Source organism: Lepisma saccharinum, chromosome 3 (assembly GCF_977018435.1).
Source record: "Lepisma saccharinum chromosome 3, izLepSacc3.1, whole genome shotgun sequence".
Lineage (NCBI taxonomy): Eukaryota > Metazoa > Arthropoda > Insecta > Zygentoma > Lepismatidae > Lepisma > Lepisma saccharinum.
This window is the reverse complement of record NC_139231.1, coordinates 45,096,356-45,112,819: the sequence shown is the minus strand read 5'-3', so window position 1 is coordinate 45,112,819 and position 16,464 is coordinate 45,096,356. Positions and strand designations below refer to the sequence as shown.

At 37.1% G+C, this 16,464-nt stretch overlaps 1 protein-coding gene and 1 long non-coding RNA gene across 4 annotated transcripts in view; one reads left to right on the top strand and one right to left on the bottom strand.

Annotated features, from left to right (window-relative positions):
• Window positions 1–10,944, top strand: part of LOC145985007 (uncharacterized) — a 28,605-nt gene extending 17,661 nt beyond the window's left edge. Inside the window, exon 4 of the long non-coding RNA XR_014441383.1 lies at window positions 10,614–10,944. This is a non-coding gene — a long non-coding RNA (uncharacterized LOC145985007). The remainder of the gene's footprint in view (window positions 1–10,613) is intronic.
• Window positions 10,765–16,464, bottom strand: part of Sema2a (Semaphorin 2a) — a 1,542,453-nt gene continuing 1,536,753 nt past the window's right edge. For 2 of the 3 annotated variants that reach the window (XM_083118491.1, XM_083118493.1), the window contains one exon: window positions 10,765–14,572. In XM_083118491.1, the coding sequence (XP_082974617.1) occupies window positions 14,492–14,572 (81 nt within the window). In that variant the 3' untranslated portion in view covers window positions 10,765–14,491. The remainder of the gene's footprint in view (window positions 14,573–16,464) is intronic. The other variant, XM_083118494.1, reaches the window with a different exon arrangement.

Genomic DNA, 16,464 nt, shown 5'->3' with positions numbered 1-16,464 from the left:
AAAATTTTCAGGTAATACTAACAATCACCATCACACGCAAGCAAAGAAATTCCTAGAACAAGCACGTTTTACTGACTTGTGTAGTGAACCCAGGACTTTGTTTTCATTTTTTGTTTCAAAATTTGTTGTATTTCTGTAAAATATTTTAAGAATGAAACAAAACTCCGGCAAAAGTAAGGCCACAGAACTCAATCTTTAGTCACTTATAAGGCAAAGGACTGGAGAATGGCTATAGAGTAACTATCAGAAATATTAACATATTGAAGACTGAACTTCCTCCCAAATTTATGAAGAAAATATGGTAAAGTCTTCTGATAAAAGCAAGAACTGTCTTCAAGTAGTGTTGTTCAAAATGGGTTATCGTTATCTATAAGTATATTCAATTATTTCCAACGCAACAGTTGCTTCAAATGTAATTGTATTATTCTTCCTTGCTTTGTTTGGTGAATGAATTAACCAAAAGTTAGTTTTTTTTTTTTAATAAATATTTTGGACTTATACTGCTATTCATTACTGATACACTCGTTCTTCTTCTGATGAAAGTATCTAACTGATCTCATAAAAATTATTAATATTACTGCACACCTACGAAAATTTTCTAAATTCCACTAATCAACCTGACATCATCTTGCATCATAAATACCCTGCTCGACCAACCTGTATATACTTATCTTGATTATGCTCGTAGATCTGGCAACATGGCACTAGGTTGCAATGACAATGTTGCTGCCATCTGTTATCGAAAAATTATCGCAACTTTAGAATTGGGCTTATATCAAAACAGCATAAACAAAAACTAAACTAAGTATGCCATCTTGTAGCTGAATATATGTACTAACACATGGAAATGAAAAAAACATTGGGGCTTCGTCCCATCTTCGAGAAAAAAAATGTAAATGTTAAGAAATGTCAATGTAAATTATCACACTTTCTCCCCTGCTATCAGAAAGTGGAACAGCCATTTCTCCTCCCTTTCATTGTTTCAAATGGAACAGTCCATGAGTTGACAAGTTGTGGGACAGTTTTCGATTTTCTTTCTTTGATAATAATAAACCAATTTCAATTCAGGTAGGCTAGGAGCAGACCTTTGTGGTGAAGGGGTTAGCACACCATGCCACGATGCCAGGGGTCCCAGGTTCGAATCCCGGTCTGGCGATGATTGTTCTTTGTGACTGTCACTTCATCAATTTCATATCATTACTCATACTCATTTTCGTGATTAGCTAAACGTGGCAGAAATGCGACGTAAAATAACTTAATATCAATCTCAAATAGGCCTAGGAAAAGCAGACTTAGGATATTTCCATCATCTTTAATATTGTTACTGCAAATAACCAACATGCTTTTGTTAACATCATGGCAATTGTTTTAAAGAAATTTTAAAACATCAAACACAAATTTATATTTTCGGGTGCTTCATCTTGCAAACATAATGGGGTACTCCAGATATGCTTGTTTTTCTTTGAATTGTGGTGTGGACAAGCCTTGAAAAGTCCTCCTCCGTGGCCATGCGGTCTAAGGTGCTGTGCTTTCGGCTCCGACTGCGGGATGGCATAGGTTCGAGTCCACCTCGGTTCAGTCTCGGGGTTTTCGGCCTGTGTACAGGACTGGTGGCAGCCCACCATCATGAGGAAATTGGGGAGCTACGAGTGAGTAGCATAACCTGGTCTGGGAAATCTCCTATAATGGCTGGGGGTTCGACGTGCTGATCCCACGTCACCCCATTACCGGTTGAAGATCTCCACACCTCTACACCTCCACTGGCGGTCGAGAGATAGGCCAAGCCCCTTCCAGGGATGTCGAGCTATGGGTTTGAGACACAAGCCTTCAAAAAGTGATTAGTTCTTCCGTCTGACAGAACTAGATGATGAAGCGTACAACAAGTATTCCACAAAAGGTGAAGCCCTTAGGTCGATACTTACGTTAAATGAAAACGTTTGCACGTAAGTAAATAATGAGGCCATCGTGAACATGAACAATCAGACAAGAAAACGACCAGTAACCACGGGATATGTTCCATAAACTAATTAGAACATTTCCATAGTTATCACATCCAATCAGTTTTGTTCACAATTCATAGAAACCCATTGAATGATGAAGAGAGGGACCCAGTTGAATTAGTTGAAAAAGGAACTGAAGACCTGGATAAACTAGATTATGTTCCTGAATCTTTCAAAATAATAACTGTAATGAGGAAAAGTTGTCAGTCTGCAGAAATTACTTTTGTAAAATTCAGTATCTCTACAATGTAAATGAACTAAGTGGCAGTATAAAAATATACATGAAGAGGAAAGTACAGTAGCATCCAGACGGAATAGCAAAACATTTACTAGAATGCAGCACTTTAAGTGGAAATTCCTAGATGGGAGAACTAATCACTTTTTGAAGGCTTGTCCGCACCACAATTCAAAGAAAACCATTCACATTTGGAGTACCCCATTATGCTTGCAAGATGAAGCACCGCAAATATATAAACTTGTGCCTATAGGCCTATTTGAGATTGATATTTTATATTGATTATTTTACGTCGCTTGTCTACCACTTTTGACTAATCGCGACAATGAGGATGGGTGATGATATTATGAAATTGATGAAGTGACAGTCACAAAGAACAATAATCCCCAGACTGGGATTCGAACCTGGGATCCCTGTCATCATGTGCATGCTGTGCTAACCACTCCACCACGAAGGTCTGCTCCTAGGCCTACCTGAATTGAAATTGGTTTATTTTGGGAATGTGGCACACATAGTGCTGCTACAAGTACAGACTTTATCAAGAAAGTTAGGTTTTCTTTAGTACAATAATGCAGAATCTTTTACAAACATACAGAGTGTGGTACGCCCAAAGGGGTTTGGGGGGGGGGGGGCTGGTGGGGATCATAACCCCTCTTTGGCCCAGTACAAATAATGTCAAAGGCAGGAAAAGATGGCTGGCTACTAAAAAAATGTATAGCCCCCCCCCCTCCTTTCTAAAATCCTTGTTACGCCACTGTATATAGAGCTTGGTAGAGCTTTGTTTTATGCCCACTTTATGCACAGGAAGGCTAATTTGGACTGGGGACATGCAGTTTAAAGTGGGATCCGAACAACTTGTACCTCAACTTTGCATCTTGAAGAAGGCAACATTACCACTATGGTGCTCATAAAAGAAAGAAAATCAAACTGTCCCACAACTTGTCAACATATGGACTGTTTAATTTGAAACCATGAAAGGGAGGAGAAAGGGCTGTTCCACTTTCTGATAAGGAAGTGTGATAATTTACATTGACATTTCTTAACATTTACATTTTTTTCTTTCAAAATCGGACGAGGCCCCACTGTTTTTTCATTTCCATGTGTTAGTACATATATTCAGCTACAAGATGGCATACTTAGTTTAGTTTTTGTTTGATGCTGTTTTGGGATAAGCCCAATTCTAAAGTTGCGGATTTCGCAATTTTGTAGTATTTAAAGGGTCATATCTACTAAAAGCATCAATATCCAAGTAATGTGCTACATCGAGTAACTTGTCCTAGTAGTGAGCTCCAATGCGCAGTAAACAAGTTTTTGGGGTACTGTTGCTTAACCACGATATTAAGGGCTAAAAACTGGACCCTCTTTATTGCTGCATAACAATGGAAAGTAACAATGCCCCATCAAAACAATTGAATGTATATGAGCAAACAGTCTTTATTATTAACAGTATATCAAAATAAAAGTTTTGGATGTTGTTGCTTTCCAAAGATAGAGCACTCAAAACTTACTCACGTTTCACTTTTCATAAAAAATGGAGGGTATGACCTTAAACTTTAACATTTTCTACAGGAGATGGACAATTTTTTCAGGGTCTCGAAATTGCACAATATTTATTTCTCATTACCTACTTCAACATATAATTGCTAACATCTGTTGAAATTAGGTTCCGTAGCTTATACATTTAGCTACATTTAGTAGCTCATACATTTTTATATTACGAGGGTCACTATTTATATTTTGAGCCTTGGCAACACTGATTGAAGTTAGGTGCGATTTGACGTTTGCATGGAATCGTCTGGCATTATTGACCATAACGTACTTCAAATGTTTTGTCAGTAGCTTCATTTGTGTTGTTTATGTTGCCTTGGAGATTGCGCGACAACAATAAAATGGAATTAACTCGTGAACATTTTCGTGCGATGATTTTTTACGATTTTCGACGTGGATTATCAAGACAAGAGTGCATCGATCAACTTACTTCCACATTTGGCGATGAAGCCCCATCCTTTGCCACTGTGAAACGCTGGTATAACGAATTTAATCGTGGCCACCATTCGCTCACCGACGAGATTCGCGAAGGTCGTCCAAAATCAGTTGTTGTTCAAGAAAACATTGGTGCTGTGCAAAACCTAATACTGCAAGATTGTAATGTGACATACTGTGAGATTGAGGCAACCATACGCATTAGTTCCACCAGCATATATAAAATATTACATGATCATTTAGCTGTGAGAAAGGTATGTTCTCGTTGGATCCCACACAATTTGACAAAGAACTCAAAAAGACGCTCGCGTCAATTGGTGCAAACAAATGCTCAATAAATACAATTGTGGTGCTTCAAAAGACGTATATAAGATTGTAACAGGTGACGAATCATGGATATATGCATATGAGCCGGAACGTAAACAGCAGTCGACTGTATGGGTGTTTCAAGATGAACCCAATCCAACAAAAGTTGTTCGCGCTCGAAGCACATCGAAACAAATGGTCGCCTGTTTTTTTGGGAAAACTGGTCATGTGGCAACTGTGCCTTTAGAGGAACGTAGAACGGTCAACTCTGAATGGTACACAACAATTTTTTTGCCAGAGGTCTTCGGTCAAATACGGAAAACAAACAAACGCCGTCGGATCATTCTTCATCAAGACAATGCCAGCTGTCACACATCTCGTCTAACAACCGAGTTTATGAACAGTCAAAAAATCGAATTGATGGGTCATCCATCGTACAGTCCTGATTTGGCACCCAATGACTTCTTCTTGTTCCCGAATGTCAAGAATAAATTGCGTGGACAACGATTTTCGTCGGCGGAAGACGCCGTTGATGCGTTCAAAAACCATATTATGGAGGTGTCTCAAGAAGATTGGAAAAACTGCTTTGACAAATGGTTCGAACGAATGCAAAAGTGTATTGACCGTGAAGGAGAATACTTCGCAAAACAATAAAGCAGTTTTCAATGCCAAATTCCTGTTTTTTCATTGTTAGGCTCAAAATATAAATAGTGACCCTCGTATTGTTTGTTTGTAAGAGCATGCATTGTATGACATAAAATTTTGTAGATTGTGACACAGTGGCATAAGACAATAAATCAGCATCCACACTTGTGATCTCAGAAAAATTAGTCATAACTAGGGCTAGGATTTTGATGAAATTGCATCTTTTTTTCTGGTGAATAAGAAACCCAAATCTTTTAATATTTATATGTTTCATGTCGTGCTGAAACTTTTAAGCACTATTTGTTGGGGCATTTTTTTGCATTTTTTGCCATTATGGGTTGTATAACTCATTTTTTTTTATTTTCTTAGTTTTCCAGAGCACTTGTACACTGCGAGTGCATGGGCAGCATTAACGTGAAAGGATTAAGATGAATAAATATCCTATTTTTTCATATCTTCCCTAGACAATTTAAAATATATGAAACCGCAGCTACCTTCCATCCGTCTCAGAAGAAATTAAACAACACGAATATAACGATTTCCTTACAATGAAATTCAATTGTTAGAAGTTCAAAACAGCTCGCAATTTTGCCCGAGGAGAAGAAAGTCGTTGCCCTGCCTAATCTTATCTTTTAATCTGCTCAGACCAATTGTTGTGTTCCTTGAAAGTGAATGGATGGAACGTGTGATCTGGCCATTGTCGAAGTTCCTGTTTATTGCGAGAATTTACTTTGGTGCAGTGTTCAGTAGAGCAGCTTTTCGAAGCATTGGACAAGATGACAAAAACCAAGCAAAGTACACAGTACAAATTAAAACAGTTTGTGTCCTAGTATGGTGAAAATACGTTCAGTACGGACGGATCAGTATTATTCTGTCAGCTTTGTGGTGTAAGAGTTGCTGCGGAAAAGAAATTCACGGTGGAGCAACATGTCAACCGCGAGAAACACAAGGCAGCTCTGAAGCAAAATCAAGATCAGAAGAGGACGGTGCAATTGTTAATGGGTGAGTGTTCCTCCAAATCCTCTGTTATTTCTGAAGAACTGTGCGACGCTTTTATTTCTGCTGACATTCCTCTAAGTAAACTAAATAATCCTAAACTTCGAGCATTTTTGGAAAAACATACTGGGAAATTGATACCAGATTCTTCCACGCTAAGGAAAAATTATGTCAAGAAATGCTACAACCAAACAATGGATCAAATTCGGCAGAAAATTCATGGTAAAAAAATATGGGTGTCAATTGACGAAAGTACCGACTCACTCGGACGGTACATTTCAAATGTAGTGATTGGTACGATGCAGGAATCCGAGTCTACTCAAGTGTTTCTAATAAATTGTGAATGTCTAGAAAAAGTGAATTATTCAACGATCAGCAAAGTTTTCAATAACGCGATGCAGTTATTGTGGCCCGATGGCATTCAATATGACAAGGTGTTGCTTTTCGAAACAGATGCGGCACCGTACATGGTTAAAGCAGGGAATTCTCTGAAAGGTCTGTACTCGAAAATGGTACATGTAACATGTCTTGCACATGCGTGTCACCGTATTGCTGAAGAACTGCGAAGTCACTTTCCTGATGTAGACCAACTGATTGCAAACATTAAGAAGATTTTCCTCAAGTCCCCATCACGAGTGTTAGCTTTTAGGTCTCATGCACCTGATGTGCCTTTGCCACCAGCTCCTATTCTTACTAGATGGGGTACATGGTTAGAGGCTTGTGGTTACTATTGTGAAAATTATAAAGTTGTGAAAGAAGTTGTAACCTCGTTCGACAGCAGTGAAGCATTGTGTATAAGACAAGCACAGGAACTCTTGGTTGATCCCGAAATGGAGGGAAAATTATGCTATATAAAGTCCAACTTCGGCTTCCTACCTTCTGCCATAACTTCACTCGAGACATCTGGAGCTACATTGGTTGATCAAGTTAATGTCCTTAACAAAGTTCAGGATAATTTGGAAGCAGTTCCAGGTACTGTTGAAATACAAGTGAGAGAAAAGATGCAGAAAGTGCTAGGGAAAAATGCAGGATACACAATAATATGTTCTATTCGTGACGTATTGTGTGGGAAAACGTTTTCATTGCCAGACTCTGAAACCGAATTAGAACCAAGTGACATTGTATGTTTTAAATATGCCCCTATTACCTCTGTTGATGTTGAAAGGAGCTTTTCTATGTATAAAAGTGTGCTAGCTGACAATCGTCATTCATTTCTTTTTGAAAATTTACAGAAAATATTCGTTACACACTGCAACTCAAAACTGAACAGTAACCTCTCATAATTTGTCAAAAGTTGCATACTAGAGTTGCTGTAATTTGAAGTGCAAATAAAATTTTACTTTGGAATTTTTAACGGTTTTTAGGTCATTTTTAAAGTCATTTTTTGGCAATTTTTAGGTCATAAATGCATCTTTTTACAAATTTTTAGGTCATCAAAATCCTAGCCCTAGTCATAACAGAGTAGTATTTTATCTCCTGGTTTAGTATGAGCTTAAACGAAGTCCTAAAATTTGTCATATAATGCCATAGTTGATTTGGGGAGGGAAGTACCACACACAAAGAGGAAATTTCTTCTTAAGCAGTACTTTAACTAAGATGGAGTCAGGCTGTTCTGTTGGTTCTACCAAAAAGGACAAAATGATCGTTATTTTACTTCTAGAAGTTCACCGCCACTATTTACTTCTGAAATGATTCTTGCCTTTCAATCCATTAAGGCTTAAATGTGTGTGAATACATATAATTTGCATACTTCACCTACAAAAATGAAGTCAAACTTTTAAATTTTTTTAATGCTTTTCACGCAGTCAGGCTGTCACCATATTCAAGGTTTCTTAGAAGACAACAGTAAGTACTTTATAATTAGGACCGAGCTGATACCACTTTGAACCGATACTTTCACCGATTCCCACCAATACCGATAATTGTATAATTCCAATTTAAAATAATGAAGGCTAGTTACCGAGTAATACTAACTCATCACATCACATTTCTCTAATGACTTTAAATAACTTCCAAATTATTCTCATGTAGCATTATAACACTTTAAAATGTCTTGTGACGTTTGGTAATTTTTTCATGTGAGCTTCTCTCTAGACCCAGAAGATGCAAAGAAATTGTTTTTTGAAATGTTGCAAGACTTTTTAAAGTGTTGCAGTTACACCAAAATATCGGTGGATTGTCTCTCTTTTTTAATTTCAGGTAAACACTGTTCATTCTTGTCATTTGGATTAACCTGCAGAGGGAGAAAAGTGATGTAAAGTATATGCAAATACAATCATTAAAACGCTCATCAGACTGGCTCCGTTTATGCTATGCTGTCCATCATTCTCTGTTATTTGCAATAAAATGAAGTTGCTGCTGTATCGGCTGATACCAACAGTCACATAGAAGGAACAGAAGGGAAGAGTACAATAAGAAATTGTTGAATCCACAACCCTCCCTCCCCACTTGAATGCAGATAAAACAAAACGAATTTCACAGCAACCTTCACCCGTCTTTCCCAAGAAAGTGCTTTTTGGTACTCTGCCATCATCTGGCCCGGAAACAGCCCAGCATGATAGTAATGCTGGTTTTAAAACTGTCCATCTTTCTTACCCACGAGTTTGCGAGCAAGAATTGGTAATGAATAACTTCTTTTATTTCCACACAACCTTAACAGGTAGTTACATTCCTTCGAGAAGTTTGGTCACAGCTTTCACTTTGCCCATACCTTTGATCTTATCAATCATCTACTTCCCAGGAGGGTGGGGGGTTTGTCCAGAAAATTACATGCTGAACTTCTTGTGCTGGCTCTTCCAACCTGTCACAAGGAAGGATGAACGAACTTTTGAAAACAACAAATGTTGCTCTTGGCTGCAGTTCTAGTGACTCAAGGACAATGGTATCGGACAGTATCGGTGGAAAAATTTGAGCCGATGCTTACTGATACCGATACATCGGCATTGGTATCGGCTCAACCCTATTTATAATTCTACGAGGGCAATTCAGAAAAAAACCTCCGTTTGGTTATCAATGACATACATTCGTAGATACAGAACTTGTATTATATACATTTGAAACTTACAACATGACATTACTTTTCAACATAATCACCATTCAAATTGAGACACTTGTCATAACGTTTTACAAGGTTTGAAATTCCTTCTGCAAAAAAATCTGCCGCCTGGGAATGAAGCCACCTGCTAACAGCATCCTGAAGCACATTGTCATTGTCGAAGCGGTGCGATGCAAGCCACTGTTTCATGTGCCTGAAGATGTGGTAGTCGCTCGGTGCCAATTCTGGGCTATAGGGAGGATGACCAAAAACATCCCAGTGGAACTGCTCCAAAAGTTCTTGAGTACGTCCAGCAGTGTGCGGGCGAGCGTTATCGTGAACCAACACCACACCGGAAGTCAGCATGCCCCGACGCTTGTTCTGGATGGCTCGTCTGAGTTGTCGTAATGTTTCTGAAGTGATGGTCGATCCACGCTCCATGAACTTCACTAACAGTACACCTTTTACATCCCAGAAGACTGTTGCCATAACCTTTCTGGCAGACAATGTTCGCCGAGCCTTTTTGGGTTTCTTTGGTGAGTGCGTATGTCCCCACTCCATTGATTGCTGTTTGGCTTCAGAGTTCACGTACGACACCCAGGTCTCATCGCCAGTCACAATTCTGTTAAGGAATTGTTCACCTTCTTCGGCATAACGCGACAGAAAGTCCAAAGCAGAGCCCATTCTGATTCTTTTTGTGCTCCTCCGAAAGGAGTTTTGGAACCCAACGAGCACAGAACTTGTGGTACCCCAACTTTTCTGTCACCACCTCGTACAAAACAGTCCGAGAAAGTTGGGGAAAGCGCAGAGAAAGTTCCGATATCGTGAACCGACGGGTTTCACGGACAGTTTTGTCAATTTCCTCCATGAGTTCGTTGCTGACTACAGATGGGCGCCCACTTCTTGCCGCATCGTGCACGTCGGTTCGTCCATCTTTAAACATACAACACCATTCACGTACGACACTGTCACTCATCACGTTTGGTCCGTAAGCATCACACAGTTTGCGATGAATCGCAGCCGCCGAAAGATTTTTTGCACACAGAAATCGAATTACGGCACGCACTTCACATTTCGCGGGCTTTGCTATTGGAACGTTCATTTTCAATTGTTGTAATGGACGAGTGAACTGCAACACAACCTTCTCCTTCCACTGTTCACTGTCTACTGGACTACTGCACATACTGCCACAGGACTGACGTCGCTCTTCCCGGACATTTCTTGCGCATGCGCAAATGGAGGTTTTTTTCCGAATTGCCCTCGTATGAAATGAGTTCATTCACTGTAATCCTATTGCATTTTATTTTAGATTGTTGCTCACACAACACTGGAATGCCCCTATAGAAATACAAATATATTTTCACCTGGTTATTGCACATTAAAACATAATATTCATTTTTCAAATATTTTACAGGTTCGCAGAGCCCACTTGAAGTGCCTCCTTGAAGCAGATGCCTTCATATACAACCAAGAACTGAAGGAACTCGGGTATGAATTATTCACACTTCATCTCTAGACCACCGAAGTAATTCCAATAAACTGCAGGAGGAGAAGAAAACAAGGTCTTGAAATGAAAGTATCAATCTTTATTTACTTCATTACATTTTTCACCCATCAGTCATTCATCCACCTTCGTCAGACATTTTGACATATGCAGAAATTAACACATGGTCTAAGTAACAATGCAGTACAAGTTACAATGTAACATGATTGTCTCAATAAATGAAAAATGTCTGCTGCTGTCATTATTGCTTCTCTATTTAGAGAATTTACTTTGTTAGTCAATAGGCAAATTAATTTGGTATTATTTTGACTAAAGAAAAACAGATCTATTTCTTCATGCAGGATATATAAGAAAGATGAGTAATATATATATATATATATATATATATATATATATATATATATATATATTCTGCCTTAAAAAATGTAACTTCCTCTACCATTCAGCAGACAAAAATCATTTTGGATAAAAATTATGAAATAATTTGCACAGTAGGTTAAGAAAAAACTAGAGGACATTATTGATTAGTATACATTGAGGATACAAAATTAACATAGTACTTAGGCCTCATATGGAAAGAGCTAATGTATATTTTTTGTTGTAGTTGCCTGGGACTTTTTTTTTCTGTAATTTTTTTTTTGCTATACTTGCAATCTTGCATACTGCCTTGGTTAATATTTCTTGGAATTACTATGAATAATTCTGTAAGTAAGTAATATTCTGTGTTATTCTGTGTAGGGCTGAGTGCCAATACTTCTGGAATCCATGTATTATAGAGACTGCAAAATGCATTCTTTTTTTAATTGCTAATTAATATTGTGTGGCAGAAGCACCTGAGGCGAGAATAGATTAATAGATTTTGGTGCCCTACAAACCCTGGCTGGGACATATATGATTCTCCTAGATCACACATCTTCTTAATACTGGTGTGCAAATATTAACTACCAGGTACCAGAGTCCATACAGAATCATAGCGAAAATATGTCTCAAGTGCACATGCTCCTCTACAACAATTTTTTTTTGTCTCTCAACTATAGCAAACTTCACTTACTAAGACAAAATTATCCTGCACCAAAATGAGAATTTGGCATTCTGCTGGTAATTTACAATATGTCACACTATGTATATTGAGAACAATTATCATACAGAGAATCATTGAGATTTCCAATAGAACAACATTGTAAAAATCATGCATGTGCTTTAAATATTCGTGATCCAACACCAGAAAATTTACTCTTTTTCTACCTCCTCCCCTTAGTTAGGTGCAACCTCTCCCCTTTCCCCAGTTGCAGCTCTGGCCAGAAGTATATCATTTGACAATTTCAATATTTGGATTCTCATATTTAAATGTGTGAATAGTTATAAATATTTTGAAGTAATTCTAAAAATAATAATTATTTAAGAACTTTTGTTTTGTCAGTGGTAGAAATTCTTTAATATGCTTAATGGACATACATTTTTTTCAGGAGCCAATAATACAAAACACTGTCTAGTACTTTAATTGTTGACTTTTTATTTTTAACCGACATTCAATCTCCATGTATTATTGGGTCTTGAAAAAGATGTGTGCAGTATATCGTGACATTGGGCATATTAGCCCTTAAATGCCCAAATTACAAATTTTGATATTTTCACCAAAGCTCATTACATATGTTATCCAAAATTACTTTGGTACCACATTCTGGCTCAAATAATGTTCCTGACATTCATTTCTTGTGTTGATTCTTGAAATTCAAGCTCTGTCATGACTAACTAACTTTATTGTGATGTAATAGGCAGTGTAGAGAAGGCAAGGCATTTAATGTGCAGTTTTCGAAAAATAATTTTAAAGGCTCATGACTTATTTGGTGGGTTTGAATGCGATATATGCTAAATTGAAGCATATACTAACAGATATCATTTCCAACCCTAAAGTATTGGTGGTGCCTCAGAGGGGGCAGAAGCAAACTTCAATTTTACTGATTTTTAAAAACTATTTCTTCTAGTTACTAATCCATATATGTATTTTATTAGCATGACATTATAGCCTGATCTTTGCTGACCAAAACGAGGTATCATTTGTGATTCTACCATTCTAATCCTGAGGTATAAGATTTTTTTAGAGTAGTAGGTAATGTTAAATTTTACCTTGAAAACAGTTCGGACATTGAGATTTCACCACTATATCAGCCTGGGCATTAAAGGGTTAAAGAATTTCAATTATAGAAAAAACAAAAGTTATTAATAATAAGATGAATGTGGCTATATGGATCACTTGGGAATTACATTGATTTGAATTCTTTATTTTCTACAAGACAGATTTTAGTCGAGTATGGAACAACATACCCACCTTCCCTACCATCCTTCATTCCATTGTTTTGTACCATTTTGTATTGAGATCAAAATCTGAGATTACACTTAATAACTTGGAGATCTTTGTCATTTCAATGCATGTAAAGACTTAATGCAAGTGTATGCAAAAAATACAAATGCATTGGATAATGTTATGATGGAAGCAAGATGAAGGTAATCCTCCCATGCTGTGCCATGAAGGCACATAGGAAGTGTGCAGGCGATGTGATGAACACCATGCCTTTACCTCCAGGGTATCAGTTAATAAGAGTCTGAGTGAGCACCAGAGCTGCTTTGTACAGAAACATTTCACCCAGGCAGGAAATTGAACCTTGGTCTCCAACATGCTAGTTATGTGACCTACTGACTGAACCACTGCTGCTCTTAATGGAAGTTTTATCCAACTGATTTACGGTGCTTATTCTGAACTGACAGTTTTCCATTGAACAAACTAAAACAAATACTTAATGTGCATAACTGCATACAGCAAAATGTCTTATGTATATGTAAGCCTACCAAGGAAAAAAATCCTTATTCACACTGTACAATATTTTTTTTCAGTACTTTGAAAATATCAAAAAAAGGATCATAGACAATGCATCTCACTTTTCAAACTAGCTGTACAATCACAGCATCCTTATATACACATCACTTAAAATATTAATATTACTAAGCAGTCTCTTTTTTTTCTGGAACCATACACTCACTCACAAATTCTTTACGCCATTCATACATCTCACTCAACTCATTTTTATGTAATTGCATATATGTATTTATTGATAACTAGTAATTAAAAACTGCAAAAAAACCTCCCACTTTTCCCCTTTTCTGTATGATGCGTTCCTGCATCCCATTCCTTGAAGAGAACCAAGTTTGTTCCAGTTCACTTGCCACTATGTTCTTTCACATAGCGAAAAACAAACCGAGGGAGTCCTACATGGAGGGATGGAAAAAAATCTGTAAATTACATCCGTTTTTACCCAATCGTTATCGCACAACCTATCTTTGAGGTTCACCTCCACTGTCACTTCATTTTATTCTGCTGCACTTGGTGCAAAATATGCACTACGCATTTACAAGTAGACAGAGAATCTGCTAATGTATATTATTCAGCAATAAGTTAAGGCTGCTTGTATTCCAATCACGTTCGTCACTTGCTTGAATAATGATAGGAAAAACTAACATTTAGTTTACTTCAAGAATCTTCTCTTATTTTGATTATAAATCTGTTGCTACTCTGGAAGAGATAATGGAACATTCAGATTTAAACTTCACAATCTTTTATAAACAGATTCACAATGTTCTAGCTGACATTCTTCATATCACAGAAATATGAAATCTGCACACTTCTCACAAATATGATAGTTTTCTTGAAACAGGCACAATGCTTGCAATTCACTTTTTTGTTCCTATTTATTTACAAACAAATAGTCCAACATGTTTACGTCCTCCACCTATCAAACCAATGGGCTTCTATGGTAGATCTCGTTGGGATGTGCATTCTGGTTGCTGCTGTCATTTTGTCTATTGCTGCATTGCTGGAAGGGAAGACATTGTTAGAATTATTTAAAGGATTAGTGCAAAATATGTTACTAATGAACTGATACTAAATGTGCTAAAAGCTAAAAAAAACCTTTCAAATGTAGGAAAATGCAACATTGACAGACAATTTTATAATATTCTGCTATGTTGGGATCATCAAGATTGAATGTATAATGAGGGAAAATATAAAATCTTTGAATGTAAAATCGGGATCTACAGTAAACAGACCTTCCTTGTGTAGTTTTACAATCTAGCAACTTCTTATAGATATTTTATGACCTGGTAACATGCATACATGATTGTGTGTACGTGTTGACATAAGCTGATTCCATTCACAAGTAGCAGGCCCTGCATATTGAGGAGGGTCATCCAATGGAGATCCAGAAGTCTCCAAGTCAGAGGAGGTGTATTATCTGGTATCCTGAATGGAATATGTTTGGATGAAAGCCTCCACTGCTACAATTCACGTCTGAACTGGCTGATGTTACACGATAGACTAATTGTGTGTCTTGCAGCTCCATAGCATGGGAAATTTCTGCACATGTGCGCCTGCATTTGGACAGATTTACCAACTGACAGTGGTAAATAATGTTCACCACCCTGTAGTTATTGTTATTTCAAAATAAAGATACTGTAGTTATGTAGTACTGTATGTATGGAGCATATTATATATATTTCAGCAATATATAAGACCCTGCAAGATGATGTTACTGCATACTTCAGTGGTAAACTGTTGATCCATGTAGGTAAGTAGCTAATTTTCGTCATAACTTAGCAATGTATTGTTCATACTTTAAAGGCATATAAAATATAGGAGTTTGTGTCACTGAAACATGGTTTGTGGGTGGGGGCAACTTGTGCTTTGGAGAAGGGGGCAATCTATGATTTCCTGGTGGTTTTAGGTACCACCTAGGTTTAGGAAAAGCTATATACCTTTCACAAAACTTGTAACCTTATACGCTCCGAGATGTCATCTTAGTCTGAAATTAGTTTTGTTATTGCTATCAGAAAATGAGTTGATATGATTTTTTTGCAAATAAACTTCTGATATAAAATTTACTGACACCAATAACTGATATTCTATTGATCCAATATAAACTTTCAAACGTTTCTAGAATATGAATAGTTCATTCACATCCTTAATTAATGTATGTAACTAAGTGGATTCCAAAAATGGATTTTGCCTTTGAAAAAGAATTGTATATTCAAACATTTACTTATGAATAAAAAAACATATAATGCATAGTAAAAAATGGCAGAATAATGCATTAAATTACAAGCTATTTATAAATACAATATATCAGATGGTATGGCTATGAGGGGAAATAGGGGAGGCCATTGTAAAATAAATTTTAAATAGTATCAAATGCCGTGGAAAAGAAAATTCAGGAAAAATGCATTTAAGAGTTCATGTGGGAATTGTGAAGTAGGTTTTGTCCTGTAGTCTGTAATAAAAGTACTGTTGTTCACGTACTACTCAATTTCTTTTTATTGCTCTCTCTGAAATATGTACTGCACAGTGGATTCAGTTTAATTCAAACTTCGATAATTTGAATTATTCAGTAATTCAAACTGAAGTTTATTCCCCTTGAAATTCCTATTGAAACCAATGTTAAAAATTCATATATTTAAATTTTCAAACCTTTTATTGGGATAATTTGAAGGCAATTATCCAGACAGCCAAGGGAAGTGAAAGTTTGTTTGCTAGTATGCAACGGTTAATTCTTGAACCCCTACTAGCAAATGACCTGTGAAAGTCTTATCATCTTCCCTCAATTATAATTAGTCAGGGTATGTTGTTTCCAATGTCAAAGCATGGCACTCTAGGATCACGCATGAAATGTGGCAATTTTTATGGTAATGTCCACTGCATGTTCAATATTTTTGT